Source organism: Euprymna scolopes, chromosome 5 (assembly GCF_053919585.1).
Source record: "Euprymna scolopes isolate OS-2025 chromosome 5, ASM5391958v1, whole genome shotgun sequence".
NCBI lineage: Eukaryota > Metazoa > Mollusca > Cephalopoda > Sepiida > Sepiolidae > Euprymna > Euprymna scolopes.
In genome coordinates, this window is record NC_136486.1 from 40,157,843 (window position 1) to 40,182,694 (window position 24,852).

At 31.9% G+C, this 24,852-nt stretch overlaps 1 protein-coding gene across 4 annotated transcripts in view; it reads left to right on the forward strand.

The window, feature by feature from the left end:
* The window catches only part of LOC145276789 (plexin-D1-like), a 425,273-nt gene that overhangs the window by 141,424 nt on the left and 258,997 nt on the right, over window positions 1-24,852 (forward strand). For all 4 annotated transcript variants that reach the window (XM_080128091.1, XM_080128089.1, XM_080128090.1 and 1 more), the window contains 5 exons: window positions 3,701-3,838; window positions 7,023-7,203; window positions 10,871-10,989; window positions 17,470-17,591; window positions 21,201-21,260. In XM_080128091.1, the coding sequence (XP_079984217.1) occupies window positions 3,701-3,838; window positions 7,023-7,203; window positions 10,871-10,989; window positions 17,470-17,591; window positions 21,201-21,260 (620 nt within the window). The remainder of the gene's footprint in view (window positions 1-3,700; window positions 3,839-7,022; window positions 7,204-10,870; window positions 10,990-17,469; window positions 17,592-21,200; window positions 21,261-24,852) is intronic.

Here is a 24,852-nt window from a genome sequence, read left to right on the forward strand (position 1 = left end):
GATTAAGCTACACTGAATATTTGGCGTTTCATCCACTATAGGATTCGTCAGGCTTATGCGCGAATTCTGTGGTTGTTTCTCGTTTTTATATATGTTGAGGATTTTCGTTAGCCAATCAGCTTTCTAGTATCCACCGCGCCCCTTCCTATCAGCCGATGGGCATGCATTTTATCGAACAAAGGATCTGTTTTAGAACTAGGTTAGTGGTTTAAGGCAGACGATTTTCCTCATTTCTGCTCTTTTTTTTTTTTTATATATATATAAATATACATATGTGTACACACATACATGCACACATACATACATATATATATATATATATATATATATATATATATATATATATGTGGTCGTTTATGTATATTCATGTTTATTTAATTTATTTATTTGTTTGTTTTCTATTGTTTTTGTTAGTTTTAAAGCTATTTTGTATCGCTATCCTAGAGTAAGTTTTATTTTGTGAACACAATTGTTTGCTATTTCTCGTCTACAATTTAATAGATTTTGGGGTTCTTTAAAGTGCAGGACAGCAAATTTTTCATGGAGGCATAATTTACATGGTGGATACTAGAAAGCTGATTGGCTAACGAAAATCCTCAACATATATAAAAACGAGAAACAACCACAGAATTCGCGCATAAGCCTGACGAACCCTATAGTGGATGAAACGCAGAATATTCAGTGTAGCTTAATCGCCATATATATTTTATAAATTACTAACTAGCTCTACCTACGTATTGAGCACTTTTGAAGTAAATACTTCAAGTTTACGCATAAATCTATACTTTCGTATATTAATTTTACGTGAGTAAATAAGTAGTTGTATATATATATATATATATATATATATATATATATATATATCACAAAGATGAGTACACGCCTCACATTTCTTCAAATATTTAAGTATATCTCTTCATGGGACAACACTGAAAAAATGATATTTTGACACAATGAAAAGTAGTCTGTCTGCAGCATATATAACAGAGTTTCTTTATTTTTCCCCTCAAAATAACTCAAAGTATAGCCATTAAGAGCTAAATCCCTGGCAACAAAAGTGAGTACACCCCCTTACGAAAAGTTGTCAATATTAACATACAACATGTCAACTCTCAATATTTTGAGTGGCCATCATCATTATCCAAAACTGCCTTTACTCTCCTGGGCATGAAGTTTACTAGAGCTTCACATGTAGCAACTGGAATGCTCTTCCACTCTTCAATTATGACGTCGTGGAGTTGGCAGACATTTGAGATTTGCACACTTCACCTTCTGCTTAAAGATGCCCCAAAGATGTTATATTGAGTTCAAGTCTGGAGACATGCTTGGCCAGTCCATCACCTTTACTTATCTTTGTACTCCTCAAATTGGTGTGCTGAGACGAAATTTAATTTGTTTGGTTCTGATGGCCTTAAGCATGTGTGGTGGCAACCAGGTGAGGAGTACAAAGATAAGTGTACCATACCTACAGTCAAGCATGGTAGTGGGAATGTCATGGTCTGGAGCTGCAGGTATTGGAGAGTTACATTTCATTGAGGGAAACATGAACTTCAACATGTACTGTCAAATACTACAGCAGAGCACGATCCCCTTTCTCCAGAAACTGGGTCACAGAGCAATGTGCCAGCATGACAATGACGCAAAACACACATCCAAGACAACCACTGCTTTACTGAAGAGGCTGAGGGTAAAGGTGATGGCTAAGCATGTCTTCAGACTTGAACTCACTGGAACATCTTTGGCGCATCTTCAAGCAGAAGGTGGAGGTGCGCAAAGTCTCAAATATCCGCCTGCTCCACGATGTCATAACTGAAGAGTGGAAGAGCATTCCAGTGGATACAATAATATTAATATTTTTAGTAGTCCAATAATCTTAGTGCTTTTAGTAGTTCAACAATCTTTGTACTTTTAGTAATCTAATAATCTTAGTATTTTTAGTAGTCCAATAATCTTTTTACTTTTAATGGTCTAATAATTTTAGTATTTTTAGTGGTCCCAATAATGTTAGTGCATTTAGTAGTCCAATAATGTTAGTACTTTTAGTGGTCCAATAATGTTAGTACTTTTAGTGGTCGCAATAAACGTAGTACTTTTAATAGTTCATCAATCTTAGTACTTTTAGCGGTTCTAATAATATTTGTAGTAGTTCAACAATGTTAGTACTTTTAGTAATCCAATAATCTTAGCATTTTTAGTAATCCAATAATGTTATTACTTTTAGTGGTCCAATAATCTTAGTATTTTTAGTGGTCCCAATAATCTTTGTATTTTTAGTGATCCCAATAATGTTAGTACTTTTAGTGGTCCCAATAATTTTAGTGTTTTTAGTAGCCCCAATAATCTTAGTACATTTAGTAGTCCAATAATCTTAGTACTTTTAGTGGCCAATAATATTAGTATTTTTAGTGGTCCAATAATGTTAGTACTTTTAGTGGTCCAATAATGTTAGTACTTTTAGTGGTCCAATAATGTTAGTACTTTTAGTGGTCCAATAATGTTAGTACTTTTAGTGGTCCCAATAAACGTAGTACTTTTAATAGTTCATCAATCTTAGTACTTTTAGCGGTTCTAATAATATTTTTAGTAGTTCAGCAATGTTTGTACTTTTAGTAATCCAATAATCTTAGTATTTTTAGTAGTCCAATAATCTTTTTACTTTTAGTAGTCCAATGATGTTATTACTTTTAGTGGTCTAATAATCTTAGTATTTTTAGTGGTCCCAATAATGTTAGTACTTTTAGTGGTCCCAATAATGTTAGTGTTTTTAGTAGCCCCAATAATCTTAGTACATTTAGTGATCCAATAATCTGAGTACATTTAGCAGTCCAATAATGTTAGTATTTTTAATAAGCCAATAATCTTAGTATTTTTAGTAAGCCAATAATCTTAGTATTTTTAGTAGTTTAATAATCTTAGTTCTTTTAGTAGTCCAATAATCTTAGTACATTTAGTTATCCAATAATATTAGTACTTTTAATAGTTCATCAAACTTAGTACTTTTTAGCAGTCTCAATAATGTTATCCACATAAGCTTAGTACATTTAGTGGTCCTATAATCTTAATACTTTTGGTAGTATTAATAATCTTAGTGCTTTTAATGGTCCAATAATTTTAGTATTTTTAATGGTTATTATAATTTTATTATTTTTAGTGGTCCTAATAATTTTAGTATTTTAATAGTTCCAATAATCTAAATAATCAGAAGAAAAAAAATTGTTTTTGTGCTTGCATTTTTTTTGTGCCAAAATTGACTTTGAACAGTGTCACTTATTTTTTTTTAAAAGAAAAAAAAGTCCTCCATTAAACCAAATCCTATGTCCTGGTAGCAAGCCAACTAACTGTTTATATTAACATCGTGAGGTCTGTTTTCGAGCCGGACAGCTACGAGCAACAAATAATTCAATATTTCAATGTTGGGGCATGGAATTTCTTGAGCTAATCAGCTTTCTTGGGCAACAGCAAAACACTGGTTAGCTAGGCTTTAGCCATATAAAGTGAGGTACGTTTATATGTTCATATATTTGGATGTACAGTATTCATGCTCAAACTAATTAACCGAGTATAATGAATTTGGGAACACAGTTCTAGATGTAAGAGTCCAAATTCGGGCAATATTTACTTTAGTTTTATGCAAAAGAGATAAAAATGGAAGCCTACTAGTTGAAGATATATGAAAGTTTATTTTTTATTTCTTTTTCAGGGAGAGAATTTAAATAAAGCTGCCACTAAAGCAGAATACACCATTATAACTAAGACTGAAAATTGTACGATACAAAATCTGGAGTCTAATTATATTAAATGTACAGTCCAAGATAAAAACACTGAAGGCACTATAAACGTATGTATCTTTTCTTTTTTAATTTACTAAAAGAATACCAATCTCAGAATGGATAAAATTAATTCTTCAAACTGAATAGTTTAGCACTACTGTTATTATCTTTTTAAGAAGATTTAAATAAAAATATACTGATACTTGGCCTTAAGTTTAGAATCCTTATTCCAATTTGATAAAAAAATCTATTACAAGATTTTGATTCTAGAAAATGTCTAAAATTTTAAGGTTTAAGTGTGAGGGGGTTTGAGAGGAAATTGAAATTCAAAGAATCTCATCAGTTTTGCAAAAAGTTTATTTTTCATCATGGATTCGATTTTCTTTCTCATTCCTGCAACCAGACTTGAAAACCTCACTTTTTTAAAGTTTAAATTTTTGCACTTCCAGAAATGTTTCCTTCCTTCCTTTTTTTTTTTTTTTTTTTTTTTTTTACATAAATAGACTATTTACTTCCTTGTATCGCAATAATCAAAGGAAATAATCAATCCACAATCATAAGTTTTGTTTGTTTTTTTAAAAAGGTTTTATTTCAGTGAATGCCTATACATTTTCCCTTTATCATCTTATGCGCATTTTGCAACTAGTACCACAAAAATATTGTCTCTGGTTTATTGGGATGTTCTTTAGAGACTACCAAATAACAATAATAATGAAGCAGCAGTAGCAGCAACGAACGGTAACTACACTACATGAATGACAAATTCTAACCTGGCATATATAAACCACAACAGAAGTGAAACAAAAAGGCGCAACTAAGAGAACTGATACACTCAAGTGAAAAGTACCTATTCCCACTTCCCCTCCTCTCCCAAGAAAGAAAAACTGGCGTCAGTACATCTGGCACCGCACCAAATAGTAGAAAGGTCAAGGAGGATGGAAAGACAGAGGAGAGAAAGCACTAACCAGGCCTTCACTGGATGAGTGTGAGGAGAACTGGGACTCAGGGAAAGCTTATTGTACTCAAATTCTAGTGAAGGCCAATGGCCGTTACCGATGAGAAATTAATAGTAAATGGTTGTTGCGATAACGCAAATTAGTTTGCAAATGTAATCGAAAGAGGTGGAGAGTACTGGGAATCTGGGGAGACTGGTTGTCACTCAGATTCCAGGGAACACCACAAGTTGTTCTCAAAGAATTCTTTGATGATGGCCTATGTAAAAACTCTTAGTGAGTGAATAATAATAATGATGATAATAATAATAATAATAATAATAATAATAATAATAATAATGTCACTCAGCTTCTAAGGAACACCACAAGTTATTGTCAAGGAGAGATCTTTGATGACTTGTGTGAAAGCTCCTTGTGAGCCAATAATAAAACAGACACAGTATTCCAAAACAAAACAAAAAGATGATTAAGAAAGATGAAAGGAACAGCAAGTCAACAACACAAAAAAAATCACTTTAAAGATGAGAATCAGAGAAACCTGATAGACAATTCTTTGGGATAATTTATATTAGATGTATAAAATAAGATCAATATGGGAGATGAGTTTTTCATTTTAATATAAAAATTGTAACTAGTGGGACCTGTGGAAATTCCACAGGGGACTCATTCATGTGTAATATATTGATGTTGACATTCTGTAGATGTTCAGCATAAATAGATGCTCTGATATTATTGTAACTCTTTTGTTAAAACTGCGAAAGTATTTATCTAAGCTAGCAAGGACGCCCGGCATAGCCTGGTTGTAAAGTATGTTTAAATATGATATTTTAATTCTTGCAGATTTCGTATATATTATTATAGATTAAATGTTTTATTGATTTTTATATATTATACAGTTGTGATACAGTTGTGATTTCCAAAATAAAAAAAATATATCCATATGACTTTGGTGCATCGGCTTGAATCGAAACCAAAACAAAAACTTATGAAAAAAATATATGTAAATATAACTTAAATTCCTTCAACTATAATCGAAACCGAAACAAAAACTTATGAAGAATTCTTAGTAAAATTATTTATTACAAGAAATGGAAGTCCATAACAATTAAACGACAATGTAAGCATGACACAGAATAAATAATATACATGTTATCCTATTAATATATAGATTAATAGCTTTAAGAGGATTCGAAGTCTTAATCCACATTCATTTTTGTTTATTTGTATTTTAGTGTTGTTTTTCTTTGTTTCTTCCAATAAAAAAATTTGTTTTCATTTAACTAGGCAATAAAAAATGTTTTCATTTCTATTTCAAAACAGTCAAAAATGTCTTTGTTATTTTTTGCAGTAAAAAATTAATTGTTGAAAAAAAAAAAATGTTAAAAAAAAAAAAGATGAAGGTTGAAGAAATATAGGAAATCTTTGTTAAAATCAAATACAGTGGTACCTCGGTACTCGACCATAATTCGTTCCAGATGTTTGTTCGAACACCGAAATGTTTGCCAACCGAAACGATATTTCCCCCTTTAAATTAACTAAAATAGAATTATTTGGTTTCAGAATTTTTAACTCTTTTTATCTGTAAACTTTGAGAATGTATACATATAATGGTAAAAGGATGTCCATTTCTTCTTTGTGGTTCAAATAATCGGTTTGGCTTTGTGTAAAGACTTTAGAAGCAAAGTTTTTTCTTGTGTAATTAATTACTGTCGTCCTGAGATATGCCTGCTTCATTCGTCTTATTGAGATCTACTGACATTTTTTTTTTTTTTTACTTTTTGGACACCTCAAGATCCTTTGTCGTCCCACGCAAAAAAGGGGTCGACCAATCGAATTATGTGGTTTTAGTGCCACGCTGATGTGCTTAAAATAACTCGGACACTATCTAGACTGTTGAAGGGGTTGTGATGACTCTGTTCTAAATATAACTCTTGTCGCAAATTACAGACTTGCATGGCGATGTTGTTGGAGTGGGGTTGCTTCGTCACACTACACTTCAAAAGTATCACGACCAGTATGAAATACAACATTTCATGGAGTAACACTGCCGCTTGTTTACATTTGAAGTGAAGCTGGCTGTTCGAACTTCGAAATTTCGTTCAACTACCGAGGCAATGAAATCTCCAACTTTTGGTTTGAACACTGAGTTGTTCGATCACCGACGTATCACTGTATTGTAAAAAAAAAATAAATAAATAAATAAAAAATAAAAATAGGTTGAGATAAGTTATCTCCCTTACTTTGCCACCCTAAAGTAAAAATCATGTTTGTTTTACCATTTTCTTTCCCTTCCTCGCAGGTGACGCTACATTCAATAACCATAACACTGATCCTTGAAAAGAAGAAAGATAAAAAGCTGCTACTTTATGTGATTACACCCATCATTTGCTTGTTGGTGATAATTATCCTTTGGAGAGTTTGGATTAAATGTTTTCGCTCAAAGACAAAGAAAAGAAAATATATTTTAACAGATGATTACTGTAAGTCCATATGCTTGTTGCTTTTTTTTTAAGAAGTTGTTTATTTAGTTTTATTATAAAACTAGCGGGAAGAGCCGACCTTACTCTGGATTTAATGAAGAACACCACACAAGAAGAATCAGGAAGGATGAAACGACCGGGGAGACAAAGTACTAAACAAATCTCGACTATGAAAGGGAACTGGGACCTCGAGGAGGCTTATTGCCACTCAAATTCCAGTGACCAGTCGTCATTGCTTGCAAAAAATCAATGGCAAGTGGCTTCTGCGATGATTAAAATTTATTTGCAAAGATTATCGAAAGTGGAGAGTACTAGAACTGTAGGGAGACTTGTCACTCAGACTCCAGGGAACCCCATAGATTGTTGACAGTGAGCAATCTCTAATGATGACCTATGTGAGAACTACTCCTAGTAAGTGTTGAATAATAATGACAATGATAATAATAATAATGATGATAGTGATGATAATAAAATAAAAACACAAAAGGACATCATATGGAATCACGAAAAGTGAAACTATATAATTGTAAGTTAACCGTGCCCCTGCCTTCCCCTCCTCCTTCTTTTTTGTGTGTTTCACCATAAACTGGCGCCACACCAAATAAGTGAAGAGGGTCAAGGAGTATGGAATGACCGAGAAGTGAAAGCATTAGACAGACCTCCGCTGAATGAGTGCAAAATTCCAGTGAAGATCACTGGTCTCTGCCAATGAGAAATCAGTGGTAAACGGCTGTTGCGATAATGCAAATTTAACTGCGAAGGTTATTGAAATAGGTGAAGAGTACTGGAAATCTTGGCATACTTGTTGTCACTCAGACTCCAGAGAATGTCACAAGTTGTTATCAAAGAGAAATTTTTGATGATGGCCTGTGTGCCTACTCCTAGTGAGTAAATAATAATAATAATAATAATAATAATAATAATGATAATAATAACAGCAACAACAAATTAAAACAGTTTTCTATAATTGGAATGTTTTTTTAATAAATAATGCAATCAAACTTTTTGTTGAAGGGAGACATTCTACTTTTTTAGGCATTTAGATATGGTTTTACAAACTTGCTACTCTGACTTGGGGATAGTGGTAAAAGAAATTTGGTTAATTTGCTTAACGAAATTTTTACAAACTCGTGAAATTAAAAATTACACAGAAGATCTAAGCCATATCAAATTAGAAAACTTTAAAAGGGATTCGCTAACACGATTAAACCTGGATCTCCAACTTCTAATGTAGACCTCCACTACCAGGTCTCCTTCTCTCACATCAGGAGTCTACGTTCTAACCTTCCAGAGGTTGAAACCCAATTACAGGAGACTAAACCAGACATTATTTGTAAGTTAAACTGGCATTGGACAAACCATTTCCCTAGATGATTTCGTAATTAAAGGATACTCTAACTTAACTTCCAAATCTGACCCCCAAGATCGCCATGGGAATGGAATATGTGCCTATATTAAAGATAAGAAACACCTGTCTAGCAGAAAACACTATCACTAGTTTCCCCCACTCTTTATCTGTACCTAAACCTAAGCGTAGATTCCATGAGCAAAGCTTCTTTATTAGAACTGCATGCCTATGGAATTGTCTTCCGTTTTTCTGCTTTCCAGCTGACTACAATATGGTTGTCTTCAAGTCTAACGTAAACAAGTTTTTGATGAGCCATTCCATATAAGTTAACAAATTTACCGAATCTCCATTACTAACGGTTACTATATTGTCCAATTCCTACTGTACACTTTTTAACCCTTATCCTCGAGTGGCGTCTTGGCCTTGATAAGTGGTGATGCCTATGTAAAAAAAAAAAAAAAGCTAGCACTCACTACATGGCTAGAACAACATTGTTGGATACTATTAGCCTTTGGAACACTAGACTAGACACAATTAGCCCACACGGCACAACGACACTAATTCTAAAAAGAAAAAGTCCAGCTTAATTTGTAACTTAATCCTCTTCATAACTTAATGACGTATGTCCCAAAAGTTTGACTTAAATCAAATTTTTTCTCTATATCACAACAACGATGCTTTTCATAAAGTGAAACCTGAATGGTATTTTAATCTCTCCATTTCATGATGACAATGCTTTTCATAAAGTTCAACCCAAATCGTATTTTAAATCTGTCTGTTTCATGACAATGAAACTTTTCATCAAAATCTGACTCTCACATTGGTCGTATCAACTTTACATTTCTGCTGAAGTAGTTGATAATCTCATTAGAAAAAAAAAAAAAAAAATTGACAGCATACTCACAACATTTTACATTCGTCTTGTTCGATTTGCTGCCAACCACTCCCCTGTCCTACAGTCTTTTTATAACGTCTTTTTTACAGCAGCTAATTCATTGATAGGTAAATTAATTAATATTAAATTAGAAAATCGATTGCTACTTGTTTTTGACATAAGAATCCAAGAAAATTGATTCTAATTTTTAAAAAAAAAGTTATTTACTTGCCTCTCCATGAGGGCAGAATTAAAAATAAAGTCCATTTTAAATGTGGCGAAAACTCAGTTCTCCCAAAAGTGGCACATTGGATTGAAAAAAAAAAATGGTTACTTTCAAGTTTAGTCATCTTGTGTTTACAAAGTCTATGTGTGGAGCTATTGGCTGCAAAATAAAACAAGTTTTGTTCATTTTTTTTTAAATTGTATTTTTGAAAATAAACAAATAATAATTAAAAAAAAAAATTGATAACCCAATTTTTTTGTTCATTTGCTTATTTAAAAAAATAAAATTTGAAAAAAAAAAAAAATTGAAACATAAAAAACTTATTTTGCAGCTGACGGCTCTGCTGCACATAACCTTTGTAAACACAGGGTGACTAAACTTGAAAATAACCAAAAACATAATTGCCTGTTTTTAAATATTTTTTTTTTATATATAAATACCTGTGTTTCTATTTACTTTGTTTACTCTTTACAAAGATTTCCTACTTTCATGCTACGTAGATTTGTTATTGCATTTAAAATATTCAAATTTTAAAGAAAAAGATACCTTGTCTGAACATATATTTGTATTTTTTTTCAGGCTCAAGAGATAAAAAAATCTAGTTTATTATAAAAAATCTTTTTAGGTATGAACCTACGATATTTTCTACTGGAAAACACAGGAGATCGCCTGGGTCAAAATTGCTTGAATAGCAAAAAACAAAAATAATAAAAAAAAAAATAAATAAGCAGCAACAGCAATTAGTCGTCCATTAATTTAGTCATTTAGTCATTAATATAGTAAAACCGTTACCTCCTTTGTATTGAGATGTAAGAGTTCTATTCCTTTGTAATAAGCTTTTAGACTGATCTCCCTTGTTTGCTGTTATTGGTTATCCTTAAAAAATTCTTAAAAACAGGCAATTATGTTTTTGTTTTATTTTTTATGCTAGGAAAACAAAGATGGCGGTTCAGACAAACAGATGTGTGCGCATAACTGGATTTATGTAATGAGTAAACTAACAAAAATAGACGAGAATTAACGAGATCTCACAAGACTTTCTAGCTCAACTTAATGATTGCTAAACTTCTCTATTAATCTTGCATCCTTTGTTTAGAAAACCTTTTTATCCTCGATATCTGTTGAAGTATTTATTTATTATTTTCCCTGTTAACCTTGCTATGTGCGTGATAATTATTCCATTAGACAAAATAAATTAATGTTTTATTTTCTCTTGCAGCTGGACAGTTGATGTCGGTAATTGTCCGGCAAGGCATTCCATATCAAAAAATGTCTGATTACATCAAGCGAATCCTTTGGATGCATAAACCACCAGGCAACATTCGCTACGACACTCAAGTATGAAATCGATTTAAAAATTTTTTTTTTTTAATCTAATACTAATACTATTATGAGAGTCGTCTGTGTTTGTTTGTCTGTCTGTCTGTTTATGTACACACTAACTACTTTTAGTGGCGGGGTGGCAACAGTACTTTAAGTAGATATCCATGTGGACTGGCAACTTGGGTGTGCCAGGTTTAGATCCAGTTGGTTCCATATAGGGATGAGAGTTCCAACATTTTTCCCCTATTCTGACACGATCCTGGATATGACCTTAAACTCTATCCAATGGTGAGGCCCCAGCTTGCGGGCTTTGGGGAGTGTGGAGCCACCCTTTAATTGCCATTGCTCCCAGGTCCACTCTGGGTCAGAGTGGTAGTACCTGTTAGGGTCCCAACTATGGGTTTAATAGAAACCGAATTGAAAAATAATATATATTCTATTAAAAAATTTTTCTTCAAAATAACTGGATTCGGCATTAAATAACCTGAAAAGGGGTTGATATGCCGTAAAACAAAAACAACCAGCCTATTCTGATACAATTGCAGATTCTGTTCTAAATTCCTGATTCCGATACAGTTACTAATCCCGATTCTTTTTAAAATTTCGAAATATAGATTTGCTGTTTTATTTGGGTGGGAGTGGGGAGTCGGATTAACGTAAGAACTTATGTAATGTGTTCGTACATGTTCGCAAACGTAAAAAGACACCTGTGAGGTGATCTATAGGTTTAAGTTTCACTGATAGTTTAAAATCAAATTTTTATCATTACATCGTTAATACGAGTCGTAGAAAATAAAGTTTTAAACAAAAACAGACAAAAATGCAATTAAAAGAATCGTTTTGGACATTGGAAAAATTTTTTTGATTCTGATTTTTTTTCAATTCTTGATTCCGCTTATGATTAATCGTTCTTACACAAGTTCCATAGCACTGCTTTTACTGAGGGATGTTGGCAACCTCCACCTGATCGTAAGTCCTCCCTCCACCTACAAAAATGCCAACAACAAAAAAAAAAGAATCGATTAACAAACTCATACCATGCCGACTCATACAAATTCTTTTTTTTATTTTTATTTTTAGATTTTTAACCACTTTTAGGGGGTTTAGACAGTGATTTAAGATTTTGTATTGTTATGGACGCCAGTCTCAACCTGGGTGTCTCTAGTTCGAATCTAGCTCATTCCACAAAAATCGCTTTCATTTAGGATGTTGGCAACCTTCATGTGGTCTCTCCCGTAAGTATCTGATTTGTTTCCAGAAAGAATTCTGATTAAAAAACATATCAGGAAACCAATGCTAATAAAGTAATCTTTAGATTCATGCGATATTTTTAAAATTTTTTATAAGGGTTAAACTTAGCTTTTTCATATAAATTCTCTGTCCACTGGGGAAGTACAAAGCCGTGCACTGGATTTAGTTATTCTCATTTTAATGAGAATTAAATCACAGTTGAATGACACAAAATTATGTTAAGATCTTTTTAACAAGAAAAAAAAAAAAATCAGCCCTGGGTATGATCTGGACCTGCATCCAGTGGTATACACATAAGTTTAGATTATGAATAATGAGTTAAAAGAAATTTACAATTTTACAGAAATACTTTCTCTACAATACATCCTGTTGTTCATGAGTTACCTTCACCCCAACCTGCACACATGAGGACTTATTTATATTATATAGAGAGAGCATTTTGTTATGACTCAGATCATTCTATTATTAATGTTATTCGTGAAAATAAGAGCACTTGGAGAATTTTGAAATGACAAAAGACGATTGAAATAAACTGACGATATGGTAGCCGAAAATGCTAGAGAGAGAGAGAGAGAGAGAGAGAGAGAGAGAGAGAGAGAGAGAGAGAGAGAGTATTTTATTATATATTTATTATATAAATTTTTTTATAAATATAAACATAAATTATATTTATATTATATAGAGAGAGTATTTTATTATATATTTATAAATTTATATAAATCTATATAATTATAAAACTCAAATGACCTTGTAACGGGTGTTATAACCCAAAATCTGGTTTACGACTTCCGGTTGTGCATGCGTACATAAATATAAACCCATAATAATCAACGTGACAATAAAACATATTGTTTTACTGTGTACATTTTCAGCGTCCCAATTATTTTTTTGGGTTTAAATTATCTAAATGAATAATTGTTAATACTTTCTGCTTTTTTTTTTTTACATCGTTCATTTCCGTATTACGTTTAAGTTATTTTAACGCAATTTTCTTACAAATAAATCTACTTTAACCTGTTGACAACCATAAGAGCATTTTACAATGGCAATTTACCCATCGCCTTCCTTTTTTTTTTAAAAAAATTATTCTCCATTTTTTAATACACCTTTCTTAAAAAAACATTCATACATTTTCTTCTACACTACCAACATAAATAAATAACTCCCAAAATATGTTTTTTTTTAATTTGCATTACAAATAAATAATCAACGCGACAATAAAACGTATTGTCTTAGTGTGTACATTTTCAGCGTCTTGTTTTTTTTCCACGCTTAAATTAAAAGATGTATCAACATTTGATTTTAATTTTAAGTATTATGGTATCTGTTCAGTGCGCATTTACCTATAAGTATGGCAGACCACTTATAATTCAATGGCTGTAAGTTATTTTTTTCAAAAATAAACAATTATAAACAGAATGACTCATAGAAATCTATCTATATTATTTTTCATTTTAATATAATTTCATAGAAATGTTTCTGTTATGTCACAAAAAACTATTTTCTTTACATCACAAGTGTCACGCTCATACATTAATTCCATAGCCAATATAAGATACTGATCCAACGGGTCACGGGTAGTCTAGTATATTTATATAAATTTATATAAATATAACTGTATATATTTATATAAATATAAATTATGATCGGTATTTTTTATGATCTGCCCCAGCGTAGTATAAACACCTCCACCCACTCCATGTTAAGAACGGCTTTTAGACCCCCCCCCAACCTCCCCATGTTAAGATCGGTTTTCGAGGTTGGGGAATGTTCATTTCGAAAGCCGTTTTTAACATGGGGAGGTTGGGGTGTTTATAATACGCTGGGGCACGTCGTAAAAATTTACCTTATAATCTTTAATATTATATACTAGCGGGGGTACCCGGCGTTGCCCGAGTGTTTGTTTCCGGGACGGGGGGGGGGGAGTTTTAAAAAATGTTATGGTAGGTAAGTAGGAAGGATCAAACCCGGAGTCATGAGTAAAAGTAGGAAAATAAAGTGTGAAAAAAAACAAAAAAAACATCTGCAACGTTAACAGTTCGGCCACCAAGAAAAGTCCATTCCAGTTGTTTAGGAAAAAACAAAAAACAAAAAAAAACGACTACGGTAGGTCGGCGCGAACGTGAAAATATAATGCGAATTGTCCAGCACGCTAACCACTACGCCACAGAGCACTGCAGCTTAGTTTAGTGATTTTAAATAACTTCACATGAAAGAACTACGAAGCCAAACCGGTGTTCTCTTCTCAACTGTTCCTTGTGAACGATCCCCAAACGGTGTTAAGTGGTGGCAGGGGGAGGAGGAATCTATTAGAGAGAAAATATTTTACCACTTCCATTGATCTTAATCGATTTTGGCCGTGACTTCTCAGCAGAAAAAGTATAGAAATCTAAGATTATCGAGGAATTTGAGAAATAATAAGCCTATAACACACCTCAGATATTGTTCTGCCGTTTGTGCATATTATATTTGCATGAAATATCTTGATTTTTAATCCTATTAATGTCAAAATCAGATGGGAAAAAATGAGTTCATTTTATTTATATAGAGATAGAGAGCATTTTATTATATATTTATTAGTTATTTATTGATTATTATTATTATTATTATTATTATTATTATTTATTAATCTAAGGGAAATAACTCTTTTTCTCTCTGTCGAGAGTTATTTCCCTTAGATTAATATGTTCTAAAATAAATAATAAATATGTAATAAAATCCTTGAATGGCCTTGTGCCTGATTTTTTCATTATGTATTTTATATTTTGTGCAAATAAATATTCTAATATATTACAGAGAGTTATTTCCCTTAAATGTATAAAATCTATATACAACGATGAAATGAAGGCAAGACTTATCTACCTTTGACCATACTACTACTACTACTACTAGTATTAATAATAAATATAAACGGTAAAATAACCCGCCGTATTAATTTAGTTCTGATTTTTGCGCATTTCTTTTATTTTTAATGTTGCCACCAACGAGTAGAGCAGAAACGAGAAGGATGCAAGTGCATATGTGCAGTAGTGATGTGCTAAACGCCTGTGTGTTTATGTGCGAGTTTGGATATGCCTGTTTGCATGCAATTCTTTTTTTCTCTTTCAATAGAATTTTTCACGCGCGTGCACACACACACACACACACACACACACACACACGCACACACACTCTTAAATTAATGGTGAAATTTCTCTCAATCCTACTAGTGTAAAAAAACTCGTTTTATTTATCTGCTTCATATAAAAACTTAATTGGATCTTCATGAAATCTGTCTTCAGATGAAGACGTCTTTGTAAACTTTGGGCATCATCCCAAACTTATGATTTATGAAAATTGTTTTTAGCAATGCTAACAAAATGAGATTAAAAATGTTTTTAAAAATATTTTCGATGCAAGGGAAGTAATTCGTTATTTTAAATAAGTTAAAGCACAGAGATCCCTCCCTTGGTATAAATAAATCGTAATACAGCGAATTCTGCAATTACATTGGTTTTTAACATTTAAAATTTCTAATCCTTCTACATATATTGGCCACGGCTGATGGAACCGGTCAGGTCTATTGCAGTAATGTACATACTAATGCTGTTGGAAAATGTATGAATTCACAATTTATGGGTAAATTGTATTCAAATTTTTAAAATTTTATTTTTATTTATTTATTTTCTTATTCAATTTTCACCTCAAACAAGGCACAGTGCCACTTTGGAGTAGAGGGCTACTATCAGGGACATAAGTTGCAGGAACATTATGAAAGGAGATGAGTAGCAAGATGTCTGTTCACATTACACTTGAACTTCTGCATGTCAGTACAGTTGGGAAAGCAGAATCCTGGAAGGGAGTTCCAAAGTCTAGCAGTTCTGGGGAAGAAACTATTGGAGTAGAAGGCTTTCTTACACCTAGGGGTCTCTACTGTGAAGGGGTGGGATTTAGCTGCCTGTCAGGTTTGTTGGGGGTATTTACGTCGAGGAGGTACACGTGCTTGTAACTTGTAGAACAGGCAGAGGGATGCAACATTTCGTCGATGGGACAGAGGCTGAAACTTAGATGCCAGTCCAGGACCTATCAGGTTGGTATCTCTCTTTTGAACCCTGTCCAGGAGTGAGAGACTAGTAGTAGATGCACCAGCCCAAATGTGACAACAATACTCCATACATAGGTGAATAGTGGCCTTATAGAGGTACAGGATACTTTCAGGCATAAGTAGCTTTCTAGCATGGTAGAGAGAGCCCACCTTCTTTGCAGTAGCCTTGGCAATGCTCTCAATGTATCTGTTCCAACTCATGTTTCCTGTGAACGTTAGGCTGAGGAGTTTAAAAGAAGTACTTTCAGGTAATGTGTTTTTGGCCATTGCTATTGGTGGTAGAAGGTTTCTTGTAATTATTGAAAGAAAAAAGCTTAGTCTTAGCAGCATTGAATATGACCATCCATTTTTGTCCCCATTCCACTACAGATTGATAGTCTTCCTCTAGTGTTTCTGCCATTTCCTTAGATATGTATTCATTTGTTTTCCCCTCGTGCCCGTTATAGAGCATGGTGTCATCAGGAAATATACCCATCTCAGAGACAATTTTATCAGGGACATCATTTATGAATATTAGGAATAATAAAGGTCCAAGGATAGACCCCTGAGGTACTCCTGAATCGATACACCTTACTGACTTTCAATCCCGATTAGGTGTTTTTAGTGTGTATAGTGCATCATAACTGGAGTAGCGGTTGGGTTAGGGTTGGTAGATAAAAAAGCCATACTGATTTGTAAATTAACTGTGCTCATTCCATGCACTTTTTTAAGAAAAAATAAATTTTAAGCAATTATTGAGAATTACGGGGGGAAATGCTCCAACCCTTAACGTGAACACGATCCAAATTGACACATATGTTTTCAATTGTAATTTACTGAACAGACTAGAAATGGCTGAAATAGTTTATGATTTAAAAATCCCCCCCCCCCGCCCCCAAAAATGTAAAAAGGGAGAATATACTAAGCATAGTTAGTGATTCGGGCCATTAATTTAGCTCCAATTGATGATTCATGCTAGTTGAGATTTCAACCTCGACAATTAGCAGAAACTAGGTTAATAACTATTCCAAATAATCCAAATATTTGAAATATTTGAAATAATCCAAATATTCCAAATCATCAAATAATCCAAATAATTCAAATATTTCAAAATGATACTTAAGTGTTATTAGTTGCAATTGAATTTCAAATGTTTTTTTAATATTTTTCTTTTATTCTAGAATATGTCTGATCCATTAAAGCAAAGCCTCGAACAATTTGGACATTTGTTAAAGAACAAATACTTTCTGCTTCCGACATTGAAGGCTTTAGAGAAAGACAAATCATTAAGCCCTGATCATAAGTAAGAAAACTTAAAAATTATTTTTATTTTATTTTATCCAAGCAGGAAGACCTCGGGATTGAATGAGGAACATTACTATGTCCTTTTTCACTACACTTATAAAACCATATTACAGTTTTTTGTTTTTGGTATTGATCCAAAACTTGACCTAAGGTTGCATCAGCATTTTTTGGAAGTTTACAGTAAGAAATCGAAAAAAATTGCCAGAAAACACCAACATGAACACTGAAAGAAGACACATTAAAAAAGCTGAAAGCAAAACTTTAACATGAGAAGATAGTTATTAATAATTATATTAAAAGAAATTATTTGATTTTTAAGAAAAGTGTATTAAATTTTTTTATTTCAACAAATTTCGAATAAACGTTTTTTTTTTTTTAAGAACGAAAACATGGAAACAACTATGAATAAAAATCAAGTTTTTACAAGAAAAGTATCAATAAAATATGTCTTTTTTGTAACAACAAAAACAATTTTTATTTTTTTTTCATGGAAACACCTATGATTGAAACAATAGTATCAAATAAGTGATTTTTTTCTTCTTATTAATGAAAATAACGTCTGCTAACAACTATTTGCCAATTGACTTTTCCAGCTGCTTACTGTAAACAACCAAAATATGCCCACACGACCTTGTGTCTGGTACTAGATCAGTATCTCTTTTTATTATCTCCTTTTTCCGTGTTCGCTCCCTATTATGTAAATGCATCTATCCATCTTTAACTACCGTTACTCTTTACATAATAGCCGTATTAATATATTAGTTAAAGACATTTTTAGTGTAAAAAAAAAAAGAGACAATGCCATTTTAGGACATGGAGAATCAAAAATTTGAACAAATGTCAACAATAATGCAATAATACGAAATGAAACATTAATCTTCTGAATATTTATTGAATTAAAATAAAATTAAGAAAATAGAAGTTTAAATTTTTAAAAAGTATTTATAAATTTTAAAACACTTTTATTGATTTGTTTTGCATATAAAAATCTCCTGTAAAGAAAAACTCATACACTTTAATAATAAAAAAAAACTTTTATTTTATTTTATTTGAATTTTCTTAATTTTATTTTAATTCAATAAATGTATAAAAGACTTTCTCAAAAAAAAAAAAAAAAACACACACACATTTCATTCCAAGCTAAATTTAAAAAGTTATACACTCTGACAACTTTCAATTATTTTGTGTAAAAAAAAAAGAAAAGAAAATGTCTATTTTCTTAATTTTATTTTAATTTAATAAATGTTCAAATAATTAATGTTTCATTTCGTATTATTGTATTGTTGTTGACATTAGTTGAGATATTCAATTCCCCATGTCTTAAATTGCATTGCCTTCCCCTAATGTGTTCTCTTCAAACTGAAATATTTATTCATGAAACTTACTATGAATGTTTCATTTTCTGGATATGAATTTGAATTTTCTTAAAATTTCGTAAAATTGTCCATGCATTGTATTTTGGTTGTAACAACAAATATTGTTTGTATTTTCTAATTAATTTTTCATTGAATTATCTTTGTAACAACAGAAAAATTTTATTTTTATTGAAAAAACTGGTTATCATTTGCCCCCCCCCCTAAAAAAAACGCAAACAAAAACAACAACAAAAAACAAAAACAATGACAAACAAGCAAATAAAAAAAGCAAAAAATAACTTAGGAAACTTTAGTTCAGTACCTTCTGGTGTTTTATGTAAACTGTCTCCAAAATTCCGATGACAGCACAGATTTTATTTTACATAAATATCGGCAATCTTCTATCTTATATATATATATATATATATATATATATATATATATATATATATATATATATATATATATATATATACACACATAGCAAATAGTTAATAAAACATGCTAAAAAAACACTTTGAAAAAGAGTTAAAAACATTTAATTTGAAAAGGAAACACTAAATAAGTGGATAGTCCTTAATCCGTGGAGTTTCAAAGAAATACTTTCCTTCTCATCAGAGGGTAGGAATTAGCAAAATGCGAGATGGGATTTTGCTTGCAAAAGTATTTGATGAAACTGCAAGTCAGTCAAAGATCTTACTTGATAACAAAAAGTGAAGCAGAGGGAGTAGGGTGGAGAAAAAAGTTGATTTCACATGAATACACACATATATATACATACACACATACACACACACACACACACACACACACACACATATATATATATATATATATATATATATATATATATATATTTATTATGTGTCACTTTTACTTAGATTTTGCTCTTGTTCTGATGATGATTATTCAATAAAATAAAATCTTCCCATGATGCAATTTATTAAAAATTTCGCCTTCCGCATCTCCGTGTTTACAAAGCCATATAACACTAGTAACGTCAGACAGTAACGGATGACCAAAACTGTATAGAATATGCCTTTTTTTTTTCTCTTTTTTTCTGAATGCAAATATAAAAATAGAAGTTTTATTCAAACAGTCTTTATTTGAACTTCCATAAGAAAATTATAACTTTTATAATAATAATATGTTTGTGAACTGTTTTTTTTTTTATTAAATTCATGTACTATTTTTTTTTTTTTTTTTACTTTTATAGTAAAAATATATTATGGACTGTTTTTTTTTTTTTTTATAATTATGAACTTTTTCCCCCCCAATAATATGTTTATGAACTGTTTTTTTTTTATCAAACAAAAATAGAACTTTTATAATGCAATATATATTACAAACTGTTTTCCAAAAATCAGGTGTTGGTAATTTTTATGAATAATACAGTATAAAAATACAACTTTTATAATCAAAGTTAGGTAAACGTTGATATTGGAATACCCTGTCCAAATCACAGCTAAAAAAATCGTCTGCGTCCATCAAGCTTAAAAATAGTTGGAAACTTGAAAACAAAATGAAACGAACTTTATTTTTATTTTTACCAGAAAAGATGTATTTCCCCTGTTATTATTTTAGTAATACCGAATTACTATTTTATTATCTTTTTTACTAAAATGTTTTGTTATCCTTCTAAAATAAAATTCTTAATTCTTCTATTTGAATAAAATTCACTGGAAATGTAATAAATAATGAAATAAAAAAAAAACTCCAATTTGTTCTTGGTCAAATATAACACGACAAATAAGTAATAAACAAGATTTTTTTTTCCAAACACAAAATATTTGAAAAAAAAAACCCCAAACATTTATGGTAAATGTCGGTAGAGGATTTCTGGCAGATGACTATTAAAAATCTCAGTTCATTTGGTTATTGGTAAAAAAAGAAACAGTTCATAAATATTTTTTAAACAAAATCTCTTAAAAAAAATAAAACAAAACACTGTTCATAAATATTAAAAAAAAAAAAATAGTTCATAAACATATTTTTATTATAAAAGTTATAATTTTGCTATAAAAGTTCAAATAAAGACTGTTTGAATAAAACTTCTATTTTTATGTTTGCTTAAAAAAGATACATTCTATACAGTTTTGGTCACCTGCAGCTAAAAAGTTGTCTGATGTCACTTCTGCCAAATGGCTTTGTAAACACAAGGTGAATTTACCCCCCACCCCAAAGAAAATGAGTTTGAAAAAGTTTGTACGAATTGACACTTATTCCTTAACATTTTTTCTATTCTTTTCCAGGTTCACTTATTCGTATCACTTGAGTCTTCTCTTTTCTTCGGATCTGCGTTACTTTCTTGAGTAAGTTCCTATTTCATCAAATAAAAAAAAAATGTTTCTTTGTTCTGACATCTGCATCGAATAAATTTGAGAAACAAACCTTACTATTTGTACCATGTAACACAGCTTTGCTTCCTCTCTTTGAAAAAGGGTTAATTTATTGCTAATCGCCTGTGGTGCCTTTATACCGACAGAACTACCGAGGCATGTTTTTTGCAGGCTAGAGTGCTCTTCAGTGGCACTGGCTCTTTAATTCCACTTTTCAACCCTTGTGTCACATCTTTCTGCTGTGTGAGAGATATAATACTTGACATCAAATAATTTCAAACAAATCTTACTGTCTGTATTGTGAGAGTCTAGTTGAATGTAATAATAATGATAATGATGGTGATGATGATCGTGATGGTGATGTAAAGACAGCACTGTTAAGAAAGGTTGTTTATGTTATTGAGTTAATGTTCACACACAATTATTTGTGGATGTGATGAATTGATAAAGGAGAAATCTGTTTTCTTCCATGGTAATTGGGTTGACATCAGCAGCCATTAAAACACAACAGCTGGAAAAGTTGACATCTTGGATTATAAAGATATCTCCAAAAAATGTCAGAAATGGTTACTGTTGGCAATTTGACAAGTCTCATCTCAGTGCCACCTTTGTTAAGAAAAACAGTTAATCTAATTCCTCAGAGTGGTCGAATGTGTCTGTGGGTCACCCGAAATATAGACCAGATATTATGAGTTTCTTTGGATAAGAAAAACAAGATAGCAGATATGAATGTAAGTGCCCATTAATTGTTATTTGGGCCTTAACACAGAAGGAAATTCAGTTATCTCAAAAGATAATTTATTTTTTTTAGTTATACGAAATGGCATTTGGGAAAAAACACTTGATTATGCATGTGAATGATAGTGAAAGGTAGAGACCTAATGGCTGGTAAAGGCAATGAGACCCTCCTGCTGAGAGTGACGGTTAGAGATACAGATTTGAGAAGTAAAAAAGGAAAAAAATTTCAGAGCTTGAGAATTTAAAAAACTGCCTGAAATTGGTTTACTGAAAATTGTGAAATAAAATTCTGTTGATCAGGAGGCGAATTCAAACCCACCTAATTCTCAATATAATGAAAGGTAAACATAGCCTTGAGTTCACACTCTGCCAGACCATCGGAGGACCAACACAATTCAGAGAAAAACCCTTGACTTAAGTCTCACTCAGTTTCAGGCCACTGAATCCACACTGAAGAGATAACCCACCAGACTAAATGTCGACCACCCTAACTCTACTAATAGAAGCTGCCAGTCTCCAAACATTGCATCTTGAGTCAGAAACTTATGAATGATCAGAATTTTGTAACTTTCAGTAATAATTATCCTTTTATTTTTATACAATAAGCCCAGTTATTGACTTGTTATTCTTTTTTATTTTGGCTTGGAGTGACCTCTACTTTCCAGTGATATCGACTTGAGAGGCCAAAGCTCAATGAATTGCACACTATCAAAAGCAAGAGAGTGACAACCTGTCCGACTAGATCTTCTCGTCAACCAGAACCCTCATCGAAGAAACAGTCCAGTCCCAGCGACCAAACGAGACCCAGTGCATACAAATCTGGTGACATCACTCGCTGGATGTCATTGGAGAGAAAGGAGTACAGTATTGTATAGCCCAGCAGAGCATATCACATACTTGTTCAAGACTGGACGATGTGTAAACAGTTGAATATGAAATGCAGCAGCAAGTCTTGGAAACATGTTTACCAGAAAGAACAGTTGGAAATAAGTCATTCACCATTCACTGTGATTATACAATTCCTACAGCTATATACCTAGAAAATGGAGCCATAAAACCTGGCATAGTGACAAGGAGAAGAAAGAAGCAAACTTAGTAGAAACTTAGTCTTCACTGATGTTGGATTAAACACAGCTGAAAGGGAAAAGATAAGGAAATATGCAAAGCTTCTATATGAAATATGAAGAAACTAGAATCTTAAGAAGATCTCTATCATTCCAGTAATTATAGTAACAATATACCCGGTGAACCAAGTGCAACAGAGATTCAAACAATCACACTTAAAGCGACGGTCAGAATCTTAAAACGACATCTCAGTTGGAATATCTGAGTTAGTGGGTGAATGTTTGTCATCTGGTAGGTTGCCCCATCCCCCAGTTGGAAAAAAATTGATGAGAAAATCAAAAAAAAAAAAAAAAAAATTTGAAGAAGAGTATTGCCAGCCATGTTTTATGAAATGTAGAAAAGTAAATATCTGTAAGGTGCATTAATCCATTATCACCCAATTTTTTAAAAAACATCCTGCCTGCCTACTACAACTTTTTTTTTTTTTTTTTGCTCAACACACATCTCCAAACATCCGGGCAATGTCAGGATCCAGGCAAGTCTATTATATAAATCTCACCGGTTTGTTTAAATGTATTACTGTTTGTATATTTGTATGTATGTTTACCTAAAACTTTTGACAGTGGCAAAGGATTTTAATGAGATCAATATTGTTTTAGAGCTTGACCCTCCGCCTAGCCCTTTTTCAAGTCATACTATCGGTGGGAATGACTTTGTTCGGAACTTCCGGTCACGTCATAGAGTAGGGGAAAGACGTCAGGTTTCAAACTTTGCATGTATCTAAACATTTAAAATAGAGCAACCAAAAACACCACCAGTTTGGCAAGTCTGCATACATGAAAATTTTCGCATTTTGTAATGTACAAAGTTTCTCTAAATTTTATGCATAAATCAAGCACATTCGAGCAAAAATACCTAAACATAACATTAAACTCCATATATTTTAAAGGAAACATTAAAAAATGCAGACGAAAAGAGCAACGTAAAACCAAAATCTGGCAGCTCCGCATCCATGAAAATTTTAGCATTTTTCAATGTATGGATTTTCTCAAGATTTTATATTTAAATCAAAGAAAATCAGCCAAAAATACCTAAAAAATGACATTAAAGTCATTGTATTCTAAAGGAAATATTCAAATTGTCAGATGAAAAGTAAACTAAAATCCCTAAAAGTGTGACAGGTCCGCGTACATGAAAATTGTCGAATTTTTCGAAGTATGGATTTTCTCAAGATTTTATGTTTAAATCACAGAAAATGAGCCAGAAATACCTAAGCATAAAATTAAAGTCTTTATATTCAAAAGGGAATATTGAACATTGTCAGATGAAAAGGTCAACAAAAAAACCCTCAAAATCTGACAGGTCCATGTACATGAAAATTTTCGAATTTTTCAAAGTATGAATTTTCTAAAGATTTTATGTTTAAATAAAAAAAAAATACACCCTAACTACCTAAAAATAACATTAATCCTTGTATTCTAAAGGAAAGTTTTAAATTGGCAGATAAAAAGTCAACAAAAACCCTCAAAGTCCGACAGGTCCGCGTACATGAAAATTTTGGAATTTTTCAAAGTATGAACTTTCTCAAGATTTTATGTTTAAATCAAAGAAAATCAGCCAAAAATACTTAAAAATAACATTAAAGTCCTAGTCTTCTTAAGGAAAGATTTAAATTGTGTAATGAAAAGTGAACAAAAATCCTCAAAGTCTGACAGGTCCGCGTACATGAAAATTTTGGAATTTTTACAAGGATTGAATTTTC